The following is a 19,847-nucleotide window of genomic DNA, read 5'->3' as shown; positions in this document are numbered from 1 at the left end:
TTAGTTCTGCAGGTATGTGGTCATAAAGTATCGCACTAATAAAACCTTTGACCTGATGATGGCGCTAGAGGAAAAGTCAGAGGATCGTCAAAGTAATTCATCCTGAGGGAAACGCGAATGTTTAAACCAAATGTTGTGTTGAGTGTGTGTGTGTGTGAGTGTGTGTGTGTGTGTGTGTGTGTGTGTGTGTTATATATTACCTGTGTTGAAAGTGGAGTAACAGCCAAGTGACATTCAGGAGTCTTGTTTTCCAGCCTCATTGTCAGCTTGTTTTATTGACGCACTGACACTAACGCTCATTTTATCCTTTTCTCTCCGCCCCGTACATTCATTTTCATCCTTTCATCCTTTTCTCCTTCTCATCAATCACCTCATCCTCTGCCTTCTTCCCATCCCTCCCTCCCTTTCCTCATTCCCCCTCTCTGCTTCATTCCCAGCTCATTTCACCTTGCGTTCTTCACCTCTCCCCACCTCTTTTCCTCTTCACATCCCTCTCTCCCTCTCCCCCCTTTACCCCCCCCCCCCCCTCTCTCAGGTGAGAAGTGTCGGAGCTTCATTGATCTGGCCCCGGCGTCGGAGAGAGGTGAGTAATGACCGTCATTAGGCATCGCCGCCACTCCCTGCCGCTCCCCACCTGTTCGTCAGGCCCTGGGAAAACAAAAAAATATATATATACACATTTTCATTCTGGACTCTTTCTGTGTTTGTCAGCTCTAAAAAGCTTATTTTCATCTGCATCAACACTATTCAGCCACATTTACCTGCAGAGAAGAAGAACGTCACTGTTTGATTCTGGATTTTGTAACAAACATCTCTCATCGACTTAAGAACAGCTGTGTTATAGTCGTCAGATGGCTGAAACAAAAGCAGTGAAAGATGGTGGTCATGAAAGAAGAAACCAGCGTTGACTGTTGGTCTCTTGTGTCAAAGTTCTGGCTCTTAGCGGGAAAACATAAAAATAGACATCATTTTTCTGGGCCTCCTCAAAGCCTTTTCAAATCGCTGTTGAAAAATAAATCCATTTCATGATGGCACGCTATGGTTAAGGTTGGTTATATGTTATAGGCACAAAAAGGACTGTGAGAGAGAGAGAGAGAGAGAGAGAGAGCATGATTTTGGGTTAAAATGAGACCTTTGTTAAGGTTAGGGAGCCGTCGTTGTCATAGTTACAATAATTAAAACGTGGTAAGATGGTCGGTAACGGGAAACGAACAGCTGACACAGTTTTGTTGATCCATCCATCCGTCCCCGACCCCCGTCTCCTCGAACTACTTCCTCCTTTCTGTCTCGAGGGACAAGAGTCATAATTCCTAAAGCCGATAGAGGACAAAAACAAATCGCTGAAACAACTGATGCTGTTGCTTTTCTTTGGAGGACAGTCTCCATTTCAGGCATCTGAACGAACAGCCAAAGTTGTCGTTTTCTGGTGAGAACAGTTGTTCACACTTACAGTTTCATTTTGGTCTGAACCTCCAACTGTCCAGATTGTCCAGGATCAGCCTGCGCTGCTGCTGCTGCTGCTGCTGCTGCTGCTGCTTCCCTGTTTGTCCTGATTTTATAGGACTCGTCCGACCACGTTTAAAGTGTCTTCAAACCTGCATTGTTTGGTCCAGTTGAGGTTTGACCTGGACTAACAGGAAGTATGCTGCCAGAGGAGGGAACGTGCTTTTAGTGATGCATTGTGGTTGTGTAAAAACTGAGCTTGAGAGGAAAGTTCAAATCCAGCCTACCTTCTAAACCTCCACACACACACACACACACACACACACACACACCAATCACTATGTAAAGCGCCATGAATTAATAGAAATCTTTGGACGCCACCTCTGATCCCTTCATCAGAAAGACGGTTTCAGACGCTCTCAGCCTCTAAAAGCACTTCATCTGAAGCATCCCGAGGCCCTCGTTGTGATTACTTCTGATTTATGGAAGTTATAGGAACCGTGAGGGTGATGTCTTATGTTCAACTTTTCAGCAGATTTTAAGCCAATTTCCCAAAGTTGTCGCAAGAAAATCATTGTCAACAATATACTGAACAGAAGATAAAAAGACTGACCTTATCAGAGGGACCCTGGTCTTCTTCGCGTCATAGTATTTTCAAGCTGATTGATTTCCTCTCAGGAGGCTGTGTTGAGCCTGGACAGTCAATACGTCAGTCCTGTTTTTAATCTGAAAGGTCATTTACATACATATCAGTGTGTCTTCATTCTTCTTTGCTGCCGTATTGTGTTTTTGTCATCGTTATTTTTAAAAAATCAGTTTTCTTTGGCCTGTTTTTTAATATGATCCCTTATGGATCTATTTCTATGTATCAGGTGCTGGGCAGTGAGAGGACATCTCAGTTGGCTTCTCCAGATTCCTCCTATCTGAGGATGAGAGCAGGTTATTTCTACCAGCTCGTGGTGTTTGTATCCTGCAGCTCATGAAAGGAATATTTGAGCGTCCAGAAAAAAGGGAATATTTTGGTGCATGTGGGCGTAGTCTCTAATTCGCTGTTTCATGCAGAGCAGGTAGTTAATAATGAAAGTTCTCTGATGGTTTCATCTGTTAATGCCATCTGGAAGAAGAGCAGGAGTGTTGCACGGAGCAGCGGTGGATGATATGATGTATTGAGTGGGGCGACCTTGCTTCGCACACAAGGATACAATATGTTAATCTGCCTTCCTTTGAGCCCGACATGCTCGCTGCTGTGTTTTATAACACACAGCTGCTCCTCGGTCAGATCCAACTTTGTTTTTAATGAAAACTGAAGAAACAAAGAAATCTAATTTGATTACAAGAAAACGCTCAGAGAGTCAGGGTCATAGCCGGGAATTCAGAAATACTGTTGTCATGAGTGCACCTGAGGAACGCCACCAACCAAACTCAGTGCAATTTTCTTAGTATTTAAAAATGTATAATAATTTAACCGTTCAATTACATTCTGTACACTTTATCTCCCTCTTCCCTGCCAGGTACAGTATGTAATCTGGTGGACAACAACACTATATCTGTTTCATATTCATTTATTTTGTTTTTTACCTCAAAACAAATCAAATTTAACCTGCTTTAACTGATTTTTTGGCCACTTGGAGGCGCCACAACAAGCTGTAACCACAACATACATATTGTCACCTTATAAAGTTCTTATGGTGAATGTATTAATCCAATATTCACTCTTTTTTTTAGCTCTGGTTTGGTCTCCACCAACTCCTGACATAGTCCTGTGACATAGTAATTTGACCCATTGTTAAAATAAAGATATGGATTAGTGCTGATTTACGAAATTTAGTGTCAAAAAGCTTCAAGAGTTTCAGTTTGGTGCTCAGAAAACTTGTAATGGCTGCTTTTCTTTTTTGGAACATTTTTGAAAGTAAATTATTTAACCGATCAATCTCAAAATAAACAGAAATATAAAAAAAGTATTGACGTAAATCATTAGTTGCCTAATTTAATTCACTATGAATGACCTCGGTGCATTAAAACGTCTCCTCTCATTCAATTTTTTATCCTAAATCCAGCACGAAATCAATGAATCAATAATCTTGTCACTGCTGGTCCCTGTGGATTTCTCTTATTAAAGCTGCATTCTTGACTTGGACGTGTTATGAGAAACTCTGGAAGATGATGTCAGAAATGTATAACAGACGGAAACTGTCGACATCACGCACCACTGACACACTTATGAAAACAGACACACAGTGTAATTAAAGATGTAATTATTTAAGATGAGGCTCGGTCTGATGAGCTCCTTCCTTCCTGTTATCAGTTCCTCAAAACACGTTTTATTTACTGTCTTCAGTCTAATGAAGTCTCAGTCTGCTCCTGCTGCTAATACATATTCAATAAGACAGAAACAGGGGAGAAAATTATTTCGGTCAATATATTTGCATTGTGAGTTTCCCTTACAGGCATTTTATACCCCTGGAAATTCGTTTCCATCGACTGGTTGGAAATTAAAGCTGCAGCTAACGAGAAACTGGAGAGCGCAGCTACAAAAAAATGAGACAAATCAGATCTGAGACGTCGAAGATGTACTTCATGTGACTTGCAGGGTCCCGGTTTAAAGTCTGGAACAAGATCTGTGTTGCAGGTCATCCTTTCATTCAAATTCACACATATATATATATATATATTCACACATAATTAAATAAAGTAGCATGTTGTACAAGGTAAAACATGTTCAACATGTAATAAAATAATACATGATAATGTAAAACCAGAGTCTTCAGTCATGCTAGCAGCTAATGCTAACATCAACATGCTAACATGCTGATGTTTAGCAGGTGTAATGTTCCATGTTCACCACCTGACTTCAGGGTCAGCATGCTAACCTGTGCTAATTAGCACTAAACACACAGAACAGCTGAGGCTGATCATTAAGTAAAGTATTGGACAAAGTTTCAACCTGATGATGGCGCTAGAGGAAAAGTCAGAGGATCACCAGTTCATTCTGAGAGGAGGAAGAACAGACAGACAGACAGACAGGCAGGCAGACAGACAGGCAGACAGACAGACAGGCAGGCAGGCAGACAGGCAGGCAGGCAAGCAGGCAGGCAGGCAGACAGGCAGGCAGGCAAGCAGGCAGACAGGCCGTCAAGCAAGCAGACAGACAGACAGGCCGACAGACAGACAGACAGACAGGTAGTCAGGCAGGCAGACAGACAGACAGATAGGCAGACAGACAGACAGACAGGCAGGCAGACAGACAAGCAGGCAGGCAGGCAGGCAGACAGACAGACAGACAGACAGACAGGTAGACAGACAGACAGGTAGGCAGGCAGGCAGACAGACAGACAGACAGGTAGGCAGACAGACAGACAGACAGGTAGGCAGGCAGGCAGACAGACAGACAGACAGGTAGGCAGACAGGCAGACAGACAGGTAGGCAGACAGACAGACAAGTAGGCAGGCAGACAGACAGACAGGTAGGCAGGCAGACAGACAGACAGACAGGCAGGCAGGCAGACAGACAGACAGGCAGGCAGACAGACAGGTAGGTAGGCAGGCAAACAGACAGACAGACAGGTAGGCAGACAGACAGGCAGGCAGACAGACAGACAGACAGGTAGGCAGGCAGACAGACAGGCAGGCAGACAGACAGGCAGACAGACAGACAGACAGACAGACAGGTAGGCAGGCAGGCAGACAGACAGACAGACAGGCAGGCAGGCAGACAGACAGGCAGACACTGCCCTCCATTGAAGCTGCTAGCCTGGCTAAAAGGACAGCAGCCTCCTGAGGAGACGCTGCTCTGTTTGTCTCTCTGGAGGTTTCAGCTGCTGCGACTCTGCAGGTTTGTAGTTTCTCCTTCAGCTCGTCTCTTCTGAGCAGCCGTCACATTGATTTTGCACCTTGACATCGTAAAGTGGTTAATGCCGCTTTTATCACTGATGCCTCCAGAGGTTCCTGCTCATCCTCTCACTCCTCTCCTCTCTCCTTTTTCATTTTCACTGGTTTCCTCCAATCTCTTCTCAGTCTTTCTCTAACTCTGTTGTTTCGTATCATAAACCCGAGCGTTGCTTTTAGATAAGATTTCACCTGTTTCAGATCCATCGCTGCTCCCTCTGACTGTCTGCTGTCATTAGGATTAGGTCTGTTTTCACACTGTGTCTCTGTAACCTGTCCAGGTTCTGTAGCCTTTCTTGAAAGTCTAAATGTTATCCTTGTTTTAACCACCAAGTGGTCAAAATGTCATAATCATTAGGCTATATTTAGAAACGTATGCCATTTCCGTCCGTCCTCGTTGCTGCTAACTCTGAAGCACAACATTGATGAATAACGTGACACCATGTTACACAGTGTTAGATGCTCCTCGCCAGGAAGCAACCTTCAGAGCTGGGTGGCATCACACTGTGTTCACGAGCTTCAATAAATGCTTCTGTGTCAGACCTCCAAATCTTCAATAACGAGGAACCGGCTCCCGGATTTCCACCAGACTTGTGACGCTACTTCTCGTGACACTACAGTGACTTTTCAGTTTCTTAGCAACCTAAAACATTTGTTAAGTTTTAATGATGCAGCCTAATTTATTCGATCACTCTTTTGAAAGCAGTTGGCAGTAGCAAAGCACTAGAGATGGATTTACTCCCCATTACGCGCCTGTAATGGTACGACTCGATCAACCCTCCAGACATCTCAGGTCGTCTGCTACTGGTCTGATTATTGTTCCAAGAATAAAAACACAACCTGACGAGGCTTCACAAACTTCCAGACAATCTGAGTCTCTAAGCCAACTCTTTGCTTTTAATTACACTTTCGGCTGCCCCCATATGTTTTCTTCCTCTTTTTGATTAAAAGAAGTTAGCGTGCTATTTCCTGTTTACTGTATGTTCAGTGGATGTCTGGTGCTGACTAATGGGAAACGTTAATTCTGAAGGACTGTGAGTTAACATACAATAACAGGAGTGTGTATTACAGGCTGATACAGCGTATTGTGAGCTGTAGTTTCTGCGGTTACCACACCAAAGTGAAGCAATGCGGTTCCTTATAAATTTGTGACTTTAATCTCAGAGAATTTCAGATTTTTTTTCAAGCAAACTTACGACTTGAATCTTGAAAATTTGGAGTTTCTCTCTGAATATTACCCCCCTCCAGGGCTCCGTAATTTATTTATTTATTTAACCTACAATGGCCCTAACACGCCGTCGTAATTATTACTCTCAATGTCTTATGTAAAACAGCTAGAGTACAAAAATAAGGTTGTCTTGCCTTGCCTAGAGAGAAGTGAGACACAAAATTAGCTATCAGTTTTTGCTGTTCAAGGATCCCGGAGCTCCTTCAAACTCACTGATCAAATTGAAAACTCAGCCTGGAGGTCGTACTTCCAACTCATCTACATCCGCGACAGAGCAGCGCAGAGCAGATAATCCCGTTTAATGCCGTGTTGTGAGCCCCACCGATTCAAGAGGAGCTTCTGCCTTTTAGAAATTATAAATGCGGAGAGCTGTGGAGGGGAAAAAAAGTTCTAGTAGTGAGACTGGATCCCGAGGGCGGCTTCGGTCGCAGGATGACAACTCCACTCTGCTTTAAAAATGTTCACATTTCCAGAGCGTGAAGAAGTACAGTGAGGTTGTAAAAGTTGTTCATCATCCTGCATAATGTCTCTCTCTGCTCTGATGGGATTTTTTTTCTCCTCTCGGTGTACAGCCCTGTATGACCAGAGGGCCCCGCCGACACAGTAAAGAGCCAATCATTGTGTCAAACAAGCAGGTGGGGATATCAAACGCACCCTCCCCTCCTCCTGTGGGCCGATCAGAAACAAATATCTCACCTTGTTTTGAGCGTTAAATGTCAAGCGGAGAGATGAATCATTATTCTCCACAGATCCATCAAAGTTTCATCAGTAGTTTATGGGGAACCAAACGCTGGTTGAATGAGTGAAGACGGAATAAATGGAGGGACAATTCAACATCCCCGCCCTCAGTTTGTGCCTGGAGGACAAAAATACAACAACAAAGGAAATCTAATATCCACATCCCTCCCTGCACACGGAGGGACCAGCAGTGAAGGTCAACACTGACATTTTATTAGAAAAGGGGGATCAAGGCAGGTTAACTTGTAGGGCATGTTTCATACGCCAAAGCAGTTCAAAATGCTTTTAAAGTGTTAAAATTTAAATGCAAATGAAACCATTACAAACAGTGTAAAGAGAAAATAATAAGACAGGTAAAGATGCAAGTGCAAGGTGAATAATGATTAGTGCTTAAGGTTCAGTCAGAAGTGGTGACTTGTCAATCGCAAGGAAGCCCCGCCCTAAAGTAGACCCTGCTTTATCATCTGTTTGACTCTAAATGGGACCATAATTCACAAAATGAACATCATGCTGTGTTGAAGAAGACTTGAAACTAGCGACTGAGTCCATAAACTCATGAGGAAAATGTTTACTGAGGTCACAATTCAAGTGAGAAGTCGGGTCATTTTTCTCATAGACTTCTACACAGTCTGACTTCTTTTTGCAACCGGTGGAGTCGCCCCCTGCTGGCCATTAGAAAGAATGCCGGTTTAAGGCACTTCAGCGTTGTCTTCACTTCTCAGAGAAATAAAATAGAAATCTTGTGTTCAGCTTCAGGGTTGTGACTGTAAAACCTGTAACTGCCTCAAACCAAAGTGACGAATGTTTCGGCTTAATGAAGGTTTTAGTCAGAGACTGTCATTCACCACGTAGTGAAATGCAAGTGAAGGCAACAGTCAGATGTGCTGGTGCTCTACGCCGGTGAGTCTTGGCCCATTCAATCGCCGGTTTCAGCTGTTTGAACTCTTTGCAAACTTGACTAAACGATAAAAGCATTTCGTTTGCCTGTCTTTGTATAGATTCTGTCAGGCGTCTTATTAACTCACTAAACACTCCATATTCACACACTGCTGACTGTCTGGTCAAATGAACTCCTTCAGTCTGAACCGCGATCCCTCCGGTCTCCGGTCTGCTCAGCACAGGCGGGCTTCACCTCCTGCTTCTTCAGCAGGTCTCTGTGGTTTTTCTCCCTGAGCGCCGAGTGGAAAAGCTTCAGATGTTTGAAACCCTGACCTCCAGAGTCCAGGAGCTCTTTCAACACAACTTTGTGCTTCTTTTTGTGAACTTCTGTGTCAGTGTGCACGCCGGAGAAAGCGACACAGAGCAGTCAGAATAAGAGGAGCGCTATCCCACAAGTCATTGCTGCATTCAGTTTGATGTATTTCCTCTTCTGGCAACGATCCCGGTCTTTGTGTGTCATCTGACTGACAACGCCAGCTACCAAACAGACTCCTGCTGAAGATTTTAATTTGAGAACATGTTCATTTTAAACGAAACCATAAAGCTGAACACTGTGGTTACTTTACACGGTGACCGTCCCTGCTGTGCACCATGCCACGTTTCCTCTAAATGATCACGTCCAAAGAGAGGGAAAACTGTAAAAACAGGAGGTCTATACTCGGGTGCATTAAACTAAGTGTATTATCTTCGACATTTTATGGACTGTAACTTATAGTACAGTATAATGAAAACTGTAAGTTCACACTGTTATTTCAACCCTGTTTAGATTAAAGCAGACAAACATTCATCCATTTCTTCCCTTTTGTGTGAATCCCCTAAATAAAACGTTTATTTGACGGTAGCCTGAGTAGCTGTGTGTGTTTCCGCTGGTGTGTATCTGAGTAACTCAGGTGTGTGTGTGTGTCGTGTCTGCAGGTGTGTTGTGGTTGTCGGTGGTGTCAGAGGTGCTCTACATCCTGCTGCTGGTGGTCGGCTTCAGTCTGATGTGTCTCGAGCTTTTCCACTCCAGCAACGTCATCGACGGACTCAAACTCAACGCCTTCGCCGCCGTCTTCACCGTGCTGTCCGGTAAGATCAGACAAAAAAAACCTTTTAAGAACATTTATTCAACTACATTTATTCAAGTACTGTACTTAAGTACAGTTTTGAAAATTGTCTGCTGCTTTCTCCTTCTACTCTACTACAATTCAATTTTTTACTCCTCTACATTTGTTGGACAGTTGGAGTTGCTAGTTACTTTTCAGTTGATGATTAAAAAGTATTTGATAAGCTAATTATTAAAGATGAAAACAGTGGTTCTCAGTGTTTTCTGCTTGTTTCTAGTTGTGGCACCTTTTCAAGTTTCAGATGAGTTTGTTCTCCCTGTAAACATTTTCATTTAATTAATTGTTTGATGTAGGACTTGATTTTAATTATTTAATTAATCCCTACTGTGTGGCCTGTCGTTTATGTTTATCTTGTTCATGTTCAAACCAGCTGCGATGGCCGAGTGGTTAAGGCGTTGGACTTGAAATCCAATGGGGTTTCCCCGCGCAGGTTCGAACCCTGCTCGCAGCGGAGCTTGATGGGACAGACGTGACGTTTTAAAGTCTAATTTCCCCCCCGGGGGAATCAATAAAGCGATTCTGATTATGTCTTCAACACGTCCAACAGAGAATTTGTAATCTCAGCGTTATCTGGTTGAACATTAATAATAATCAATCATAAGAACAATGATTTAAAGTATTAATTTAGTAGCAGGAGTTTACAACATCGACACATCCAGAGATGCTCTGAGAATAACGAGCGGTGGACGGAGGCTGATGCAGATTTGTGAGAGGTCGTCCAGGGTCAGAGGTTATCCCCTGGAAGACTTCGCCGTGTCGGATGCCAGGGATTAAACCTCTTACACAAGACGTTGGCTCTGTGTCCACCGCGATGCTCGTCTCCTCCTCGGGCCTCTCGGAGGATGTTTCCGACGTGCCGCAGATTCTTTTTGAAGCACATTTTACAGGCTTTTCGCTGCCAACCAGAGAAGCTGTGATCATAATTCCTATTCATCACCCATCACGCCATGAGTGATGGATTTGATCTGAGTCACAGTTCTTAATGACACGAATAATGCATATCCTTCACCAGGAAAATGTTAATCAGCGTTTTGAAAATCAATATCAAGCCTTTATTACTGAAGCAGGATCTATATAGAATACAGCACATACGTTGGACCAAAAAAGGATAAAACAAAAAGCTTATAACAATATAATTCTGACAAAAATAATTAATAAGTCTATCAACATCAATGACTCATTCATTTATTTTATTTTCTGAAAGTGGACAAACAGATTCCCATTTTTAATGAAAGAGGTGAAGAGCTTTCCTCGACTCCATTGCTCAAGTGACTTTTATCGTTATAATATTTAAGATTGCATTAATTCTGCAGTGGCAGGTCCTTTATTAAAACAGATTTCAGTTCAAAGAAGAGGAGTCGGTGCATCTGTTTACAAAGCAGCTAAACATACTGGGCTGAGAGGATTCAGTGCCTCGTTTGAATAAAGAAAAGTGAATAATTATCTGTTCCCCGTCGTGGCACGAGCAACAGCATTCACAGTAAAAGGAGTTGTTTACCTTGATGGAAAGTTGGAGGTGTGCTGCTTCTCCCAAACTGCAGTAATCGCCTGTTCACTGTGGCTGCTTCCTCTTCTTCTTCTTCTTCTTCTTCTTCTTCTTCTTCCATTCCTGCCTTGATCAGATGAAAAGTGCCGAAAATGGCTTCTCTTGTTTTGTATCTAATGCAGTCAGTGTTAAAGTGACAACTACTTTAAATATCCTCTGTTCTCTTCAACATAAAAGCTCCCCATGTTTCGCCAGCAGAATAATGTTTTTAATGTGAAGCAGCAGCATTAGCAGTAAATTAATACAGCTCTGATACAGTGAACAGTGAGGCCGATCAATGAGATCAAATTGCTGCATGCTGCATCGTTTCCTGTCAATCTCTTGTGTGTAGGTAAGCATGGCGGACTCCGCCACTAACTATAAACAATAATATAATGTATATATAATGAATAATGTAACGATAACGCTTCAGTTACAATGGTGCTTAACTTTTATTTCTTTTTTCTAATTTGTTGTTGTGTTTTCAGCTGGTGGCATTGTTATTTTAACTTACAATTAATGTTAATATTATTATAAAATGATAATTATTGCTGCAAAATGTGATGATATCAAACTGCTTTCCATATGTTGGTTTGGACGTAAACATTCGTGACAGGTGATATCAAAGCTACATCACTGACAAACGTATACAGCGAAGCAGATGAAGGACATTTCCTAGAAAAGTCTGTCGTCGGGGTGTCGAGGTCGAGGAGAAATGATGCTCTCTTTATGTTGAACTGTAAATCTGGAGCAGCTTTATATCACTGTGGCACACACACACACACACACACACACACACACACACCTCAGTGAGACTGATTACAAACACACACACGTGGCTCTAACCCATCACACACTTCCACGTGACACACAGAAAACATGGTGGTGATGTATAACCTCTGCATTAATGTCATCCTCTCTCATTGGCTTATTCACATTGTGGCTTTTTGATTGACTGCATGTTTATGAGTGATTATATCCACATCTCTAATTGATTGGATGTCTCATAACTGGCAAGTTAAATCAATTGGTACTGTATAATGACTAATTATAATAGTTACATGTGTTCTGATTTATTACTGATATTATGTTGAGCTGCAACTCAGAGGCGAGGTGATTTACTATTGTTTGGTTAATGTTAATTATCTTGTGCTGAGGGTTAGTGCTGTTATGTAAGAACAAGAAAACATACTGCGGATGTAGTTACAGCTAATAATGTGGTTAAAAGTGTAAGTTTGCACTGACGGTGGTGCAAGAGGAAAGGTCATAGGGTCATTAGAATCAGGGGGGTTCATCCTCTGGGGAGCATGAGCATCTACAGCAAGTCCAGTCATTTGTTTAGATATCCTGCCACAATGAAGGGACAGTTTTGACCTGATGATGACGCTGGAGGAAAAGTCTGGGAAATTGAATCATCATCTTGGGATCATGAATATTCATAACAAATTCTGTGGCAGTTGGTTCTCTAGTAGTTTTGCTAATCCTCACCCAGCCAGCTGCTAGTCTCACCTTGACAGACACAAGATCACACCTCCAGGCAAAAGGGGACATTTAATTTGGGCTTACAAGTGTAGACTCGCAGAGAAGACAAGTCAATACAAATCCCAATATTACAAATGTACAAATGGAGGGCTTTACAGGTCCACGACCAGCGGAGGCTCTGGAAGAAGGACAGTTTTAACAGTCTACAGTCATTCTAGCGGCTCTGTGAAGCTGTACACGGGCACAGCAGTGCTTTTAGCTAAATGCTAACATGCGCACGATGATAATGTTAGAAGATGTAATGCTTACCATCTTAGTTTAGAGTATTAGCATGCTAACATTAGCTAATTATCAGTAAAAACAAAGAACAGCTGAGGCTGATGGGAATGTCATTAATTTCCAATTAGAAGCCAAAGAAAAGATATGAATTCACCCGGGGCGGCGTGATTAGACATGAAGACGCATCCATGTGAGTTGAAAATGTTTCAACTTGAGTGAAAAATGTGTGTGTGTGTGTGTGTGTGTGTGTTGCAGGTCTTCTTGGCATGGTGGCCCACATGATGTACACTCAGGTGTTCCAGATCACAGTCAGTCTGGGTCCTGAAGACTGGAGGCCTCACAGCTGGGACTACGGCTGGTCCTTCTGGTCAGTCCGCACACAAACACATGAACACACACACACACACACACACACACACACACATGCAACTCATTTTGGTAAAACTTGTTGTGTTGAACGGCCCTTGCATTATTAATGAAGGTGTTCCGGTGTAATCACACACAAACAGACCCGTCATCGCTCCTAAATCATCTCTTTAGGATGTAGCTGGAGGCTGCAGGAGGGTTTCAGCTCTCGGCAGGTGGTGTTGAGGTACGTAGGGAACAACAGGGCTGTTGTTTCTGGGATAATTAGCCAGACAAGACGCCCCTTGACCTCCGCTTCTCTCTGCTCGAAGGCAAAGTCGCCGCTGCAGCTGTTGAGCTGCTGAGTTCAATTTGCTCATTTGTGAATCAAGGACAGAGAAGAATCATGAGTCTGTGAATGTGTGAACTTAATAAATCGCACATGTATGTTGGATGTATTTGATTTTTAGAAAACCTTGTAATGTTATCACGAAGTTGCAATTGAATTGCTGACGTTCATATTTCCATTTTCTTTGAGCACGCCGGCTTAAAAGCTGAGCTTCAAAGGTCGCTCTTTGGAAACAGGCTGATGAAGATCATGTGAGACGCTCGAAGGCTCCAGAACAGCTACTAAATTGATCTTGTGGTCCAGGGTCACCAATGTACTTTGAGCCACAGTAATGATATTGTTTATTTACTGTATATAGTTGTTACCGAAGCCGGCATTAAACATGGATTATAAAAGAGCAACATAAAAGAATAAAAGAGAGAAAACACACACACACTCCTGTTAGAGGAGATTTTCTCTGCCAGACGTTCCAGTGAAGGCGTCTCATGAGGGAGTCGTTCAGCTCTTTAAAGTGGAATAAATGCAGCAGGAATGATTAACTTCTTCTGGAGCAAGAGGCCAAAAAGCTCCTTCAGGACAAATAAAAAGCCTGAATGTGCTTCTGTCCTGAGGGATGCTCACATGCTCCGTTTAAACCTCTCTAGAAACTGACTTTAGCTTCAGGTATTAAATATTTGATATCATCTTCACCATAACTTTGTTTCACACAAGCTGGGATCTCCTTCCTCGTGTATGTTGTGGTCCTTTATTCACAAAATCTACACAAAACTAATAAGTTTTACACTTGAGCTGCTGATATGTGTTTCTGAATAAATATCACATAGATTAAATGAATTACAAAGCCGTTATTTCCAAAAGAAAGAGAGAAAAGGTCCAAAGTTTGACTAAATTTGACCTAAAAAATGCTGATTTCCACAACAAGTGTCCCCATCTGTCTCTCTGTCCTTCATTTCCGGTCATTTCTCGCCTGTCGGCTGCTTAATAAAGGCAGAAAATGGCTGAAATCATACTTTAAAACATACATGTATATTGTGATTATTTACCTTCCAATGCAGTCAGTTGCATAATAAACAGGTAATTAGTCAAACTGCATCTCAGAGCGATCAGAAGAGAAAGTCGGTCTTTTGTTGCGTGTCACCGACTGATGTGTATCTGCGTCGTTGTATTGTGGTTCTTCATGATTTATTATTGTATTTTTATTCCATTTCTTGTGTTTTAGTATAAACACTTTGGGCTGAAAAGTGACTGATAGCTGCGACTGACTTCAAACCGAGTAATGTCAAATTACAGTTCTGTTCCGGGAGATAAAGAGTGATGGATTGCATCAGTCATTTTGCTTCGTTTTGGAGTTTTGTTCTTGTCTCTCTTCATGGTTTACTTGCTCAGCATGTTTACGGACATTTTTCTTGGCGCACAGCGTTTGACTCTGCACAGGGGGACTGTTAGCTTCCCTATTAACTACCTAATATCACACCTATTCCCTTCAGAGCCGAGACACTCTCTCAATTAGCAGCACATCAGTTCTGTGCCCGCTAACATTAATTGGAGCAGAGCCCGAGGCTGCAGAACTCAGAGTATTCACCGAATCACCACAGATGTTTTCTCTGAGTCGTTTGAGTCCTTGAAGAAACATTTCTCCACGTGGTCGGTCACCACTTCCTGTCAGAGTATCTCAGCAACAGTGTCGCTCGTTCTGTCCTCCGTCCGTCCACTATTCAGATCCAGAGGAAGATGTCTGAACAACTACAAACCAGCATATACCAGTCAGCAGTGACGTGTCCATCCTGCGTTTTAGTCGACATTGAGGGTGTTTCTAGTTCCACCAGCTCTGACTGGTGGACTGGTTCTCCAACTGGGGAAACTGGAAGAAAATGAAACAAATGTGCCTTTAATGGGACACGTACAAACACACAGTATATTCATAATCCCCTATGGAGGATTTCTAATAATTCTGGTAGCGCCTGACCTTTTCACTAGCTTGACCGTCAGGCCAAAATTAACACTCATACACACTGAAAAACAAACTTTGTTAGCTTCATTTTTGGCTACAAAAGAGCGAAATTGTTCTTTGGGTGTCGTTAGCTTTGCAGCCTCTTGAAGCATCGAGCAGGACTTTAGACTTTTGACGTTGTTTTGACTCTGTTTTGAAACTTAAGTAATAGCAAACACCATTTCTCTGAATAAGTGTGACCTTTGACCTGCTGGTGGTGATAAAGGAAATGTTAGGAGATCATTGAAGTCATTAGGATTCATTCTCCGGTTGAACATGAATACCTGTCCCAAATATCTTGGTAATCTGTCCAATAGTTGCCAAGATATTTCAGTCTGGATCAAACTGGTAGACGAGCAACAGACATAGTGCCAGCGTGGTTAAAACATATCAGTATGAGCGGAGAGATTGACTGCTTCTTCCCTCCATTCTCACCTTCTCTTCACCAACATGTCTTCCTGTCTCTCTCTAACCAGCATGGCCTGGGGCTCCTTCACGTGCTGCATGGCCGCCTCCGTCACCACCCTCAACTCCTACACCAAGACGGTGATCGAGTTCAGACACAAGCGTAAGCTGTTTGAGCAGGGCCTGCGCGAGGAGCAGAACTACCTGGACCAGGAAGCTTTCCACTATTTCCGAGACCGCTCCCTCCAGTCCATCTCCAGCACTGTGGAGGTCTACCCCGGCCAAGGCGGAACCAGAGCCGGGCTCGTTGTCGGGGGCCCCGGTCCCGGCCCGGGTCCCGGTCCCGGCCCGGGTCCCGGACGGGGCAAGATGAGAGTCGCGTCAGCCTCCATAGACCTGGGTGAGAACACAGACTCGCTGGGGGAGGAGCAGTGCTGAGCCATGCACGGGAACGGGAGGGTCATGTGGGATGGGGGGGGGGCGTGGCCACATGAGGCGTGACGAGATGATGAGCCAAACTGCCCCTTTAGGTCTGAACTGGTCACAGGTTCTGTCACCGAACACGAAAGCACAGCAGCCCACATTTTCTGTTTGAAGAAGATTATTAACTTGACAAGAAGAGACGGAGGAAACGTCAGTGAAATGAACAACGTTAGACAGAGGTGTTCTTTATGTATTAAAATCAATATGAAGTGTGAAAAGATCTTTGACTTTGAGATTCTCGGAGTTAAGAATCTTCGTGGAGGCAAAGCAGGTGTTCTCCAGCATATTTCAAGGTGCTATGTGTAGTATTTTAACATCAATATTATCAATTTTAACTTTTGCTGGACAGCGCCCTCTGTGGCCAGAAGTGGCAGTCACAACATAATGGTGAATGCTGAAGAGCAGCGGAACAGTAGCACAAGAAGAGAAACGTTATAAAGTCAGCAAACTGACTCTGTAATGTCAGACACACAGCAACATCTACCTTACTGGTGCTGTAGTACCAGACCAGCAAAACCCTGACAGTACTGAACTACGTTAGGGGGCGTTTTATTGCTTATGAATTAAACTTTTCGTGATGACAAGATGAAATCAGAAGAGAGCATGGTGGGATGCCTCTTATAAGGGAGATTGCGATGAGGTATTATGCATGCTGTTGCTAAAACTTAATGGCTGTAGTTTTTTTGTATGTTGACAAATCAAAACAATGAAGGAGATACTCATTCATCTTGAATATGAATATGAGTAGTACACGACAGGAACATGTGTCTCTTTTTCAGGAAGAGAAACTAAAGAAAATCAATGAGCGTTTAGAGGAACAGGAGCCCAGATGTGTTTCTATAGATATATACGTATATTTTCTTTAAGCCAGCGTGTTGTGGCCACTAGAAGAACTGCAGCTTCAAGTATTTTTACTGTGGTTTTACAAGCTGGATTTTGTCTCTCATCCTTCATCTGGTTCCTTCAGATGGATTCAGGGGGGGTGAAGCAGGGAACAAGGAAGGAGCATGATCTGCCTCGGGACAGGAAACTCTGACAAACACAAAATACTACACATAGCACTTAAAGTGTCCGTGTCCAGGCCAGGTCCTATTTATGACGCTTGATGTGAAAACTAGTGTTGAGAGTTCTATTAAAACTACATGTCCGTTGATGCTGTTGGTGAAACTGGAGTATAATGACAAAATGTTTGAATGACAACGTGCTTCTTCGGTCCTCAGCAGCTTTGTGATGGTTTTCACGTTTCATTCTTGCTTCAGGACAAACGAGACGAGCGAAAGCCTATAGAGCGAAACAAAGATGAGTGTTTTCAACTCTTATCTGTCCTCTAATACTCCATGAGAGTAGGTGTGAATACTTGCCTATAGCCGTTTGACTACTGTACAGAAACTGCAGATGTATTTGAAAAGCGCACATCATGGCAGCATCACGGTTACTTCAACACACTGGGTCCCACGCAGAAACCACTGTAAAGGTGGCCTGTGGAGTCTTTCTCCAAACAATCAAATTCATACGTTTATATTTAGTGTTTCTCCCCCAATAACTGCAAAAAAGAACATTGTGTGTTTCCATTAGGCCTCACAAATGTGTTGAATGCATTTCCTTCCTCATAAAACATTTCAATCTGACTTGTTTACGGTACGTCCACGTTTGCTAGCTCGCTGCGTTTCTTGACGCATTACCACGTTACTCTCTATCAGTGGTGTGCGGTGATCGCATCAAGCCGTAACCTTTAACGTACAAGTGATGCACGAAACCAATCATCAACTTTGTTGTATTCAGATTTTTCTTTTTGACACAAACTAAATTCAGTGTTCCTGGCGAGTCCTACGAGGCGTGAACTTCTTTTGAAATATTTTGTTGTTTTTGTTGGCATGAGGATTTTGGACTGACAGCTTGCAGGTCAAAAGCTATCAGGAAAATTCTGCATCTTCAGGCTGTTTATGCAGGTCACTGTCCAGGTGAACGTCCTCTGTTATTGGACCTGACAGTGGAATCCATCATCCATCTCTGCCTTTCATTTAAGTCGTGGATCACGTTGATTTTTTGACAAAACCGTTCCGTCTTTAATAACAGTTTCTCATTTCTTTGGTCCCCTAATACAACTGTCACTGCTAAATTAGGTTTGTGTTTGTCTGCTGATTTCTGACAGCAAGACGTGAAGTTCCTCTTTTTACTCTTTGGTGACATTTCTGTGGATGAAACTTGCCCACAAATGAAGCAATTTGGGGACACCGATTAAGTTAATGATGAAATGGCGCACCTGCTCATGGACAGGTGGTATTCATTAGGCTGAAACGAGCAAGTTAAGACAAGTTGTGCAGTGAAGAGAGTTTGCTGAATATGGCTTGCAACTCTCTTACAAGCGCAAAATAAAGAAAGAGAGGTTTAGGAGAATAAGACAAGGTTCTTGTATGAGACCCAGTGTCTTTATTCATATCGTCTCTGTAAGTTCAAAAGTATTGAAGAAGCAGCGGAGGAGCAATCCTTTCACACGCAGTAGTTTGACAGTTTCGAAAGGGCTTCAGGCAAATATTGACACCATGCACCCGTCAAAGAAATTATTAGAGCACAAAAGCTTGTCCGTTATATTATTCATAAAACATATTTCACGGAAAGCGTTTGTTGGTGGGACTGTGGGTTATACATTTTGTGGAAACACATGACTGGCAGCTCCATCACCCAGAGGCCAGAGGGTCAGTCCTCTCAGAGAGTTAATGTGCTCCACCATCACGGCGTCCTTGGGGAAGCTGCTGAACCTCCGGCTGCTGCAGGGAACCGTTCACCTCTGACCTCTCTGAAAATTAACTGCATGAATGTACTGTTTGTGAGTCTCGAGGGGACGCACGTCGCACCGAGGAAGTAAATCCTAATAGTGACAGAGAGCTCCAGATTTCAAAAAGAAAATGCTGAAATTGACAGCAGCTGACACTCATAGATCACAGCTGAACGGACACTGAAACGTTTCTTTTCAACTGTTCTCTATTCAGGCCCAAGTCCAGAAGGGAGGGAATCTCTGGCCTGAAGTGAAATGGATTTTGTGCACAGATATGGTTGGTGTCCAGGCCAGGTTCCCCTGCAGGAACTTAACGACCTGTAACCTGGAGCTTCTTCCCAGAACCCGAACTTTTATGAACCTCTGAGGTTCTACAAAGTATTTTCGTTTGCCTTGGAGGAAACCGCCGTTTAAATTCAATGTTTCCATTTGGCGTGTCCTAGCCTGCCATAGCTAGTGCAGCGCAGAAGAAGGCTATTTTGAAATATTGAATTTAAATGGGCAAACATTTTATCATGTCAGGGAGAACAATAACATCTGTAAGATCTCAAAAATAATTGATTCAATTGCTGGATAACAGGTGAAAAGGTTTCATCAGTATCATTAAATGAATGGAAGAGCCCTGCAGCAGTAGGACATCAACAGAGTGAAGGAGGTGGGCTCCACACCAGCTCCCACCCAGCTGACCAGCTCTCCAGAGCCAGCTGCAAAAACAAAATGGGAAAATAGCTCAGTACTGGGAATTTTACATGATTCTGAAAACAGCTACACCACCTGAACATTACATACTCTCCCACACTGTTCACTCAGTCTACAGCTTACAGACAAAAGTATAACAAGGAAGCCAAACATGTCGGATGTTCTGAATCAGAAT

General features: G+C 43.0%; 1 protein-coding gene and 1 non-coding gene across 2 annotated transcripts; both read left to right on the top strand.

Annotated features, from left to right (window-relative positions):
• Window positions 1–543: 543 nt before the first annotated feature.
• Window positions 544–16,152, top strand: gsg1l (gsg1-like). Its single transcript, XM_070923741.1, has 4 exons — window positions 544–583; window positions 9,149–9,301; window positions 12,881–12,992; window positions 15,786–16,152. The coding sequence occupies exons 2-4, from the start codon at window positions 9,217–9,219 to the stop codon at window positions 16,150–16,152; spliced, it is 564 nt and encodes a 187-aa protein (XP_070779842.1). The 5' UTR covers window positions 544–583; window positions 9,149–9,216.
• trnas-uga (transfer RNA serine (anticodon UGA)) lies at window positions 9,709–9,790 on the top strand. The gene has a single exon. It is a non-coding gene; the product is annotated as a tRNA-Ser (tRNA).
• Window positions 16,153–19,847: the final 3,695 nt, after the last annotated feature.

This window comes from Enoplosus armatus, chromosome 17 (genome assembly GCF_043641665.1).
Source record: "Enoplosus armatus isolate fEnoArm2 chromosome 17, fEnoArm2.hap1, whole genome shotgun sequence".
In the NCBI taxonomy this organism is placed as follows: domain Eukaryota; kingdom Metazoa; phylum Chordata; class Actinopteri; order Centrarchiformes; family Enoplosidae; genus Enoplosus; species Enoplosus armatus.
This window is presented reverse-complemented; position numbering and strand designations above follow the sequence as displayed.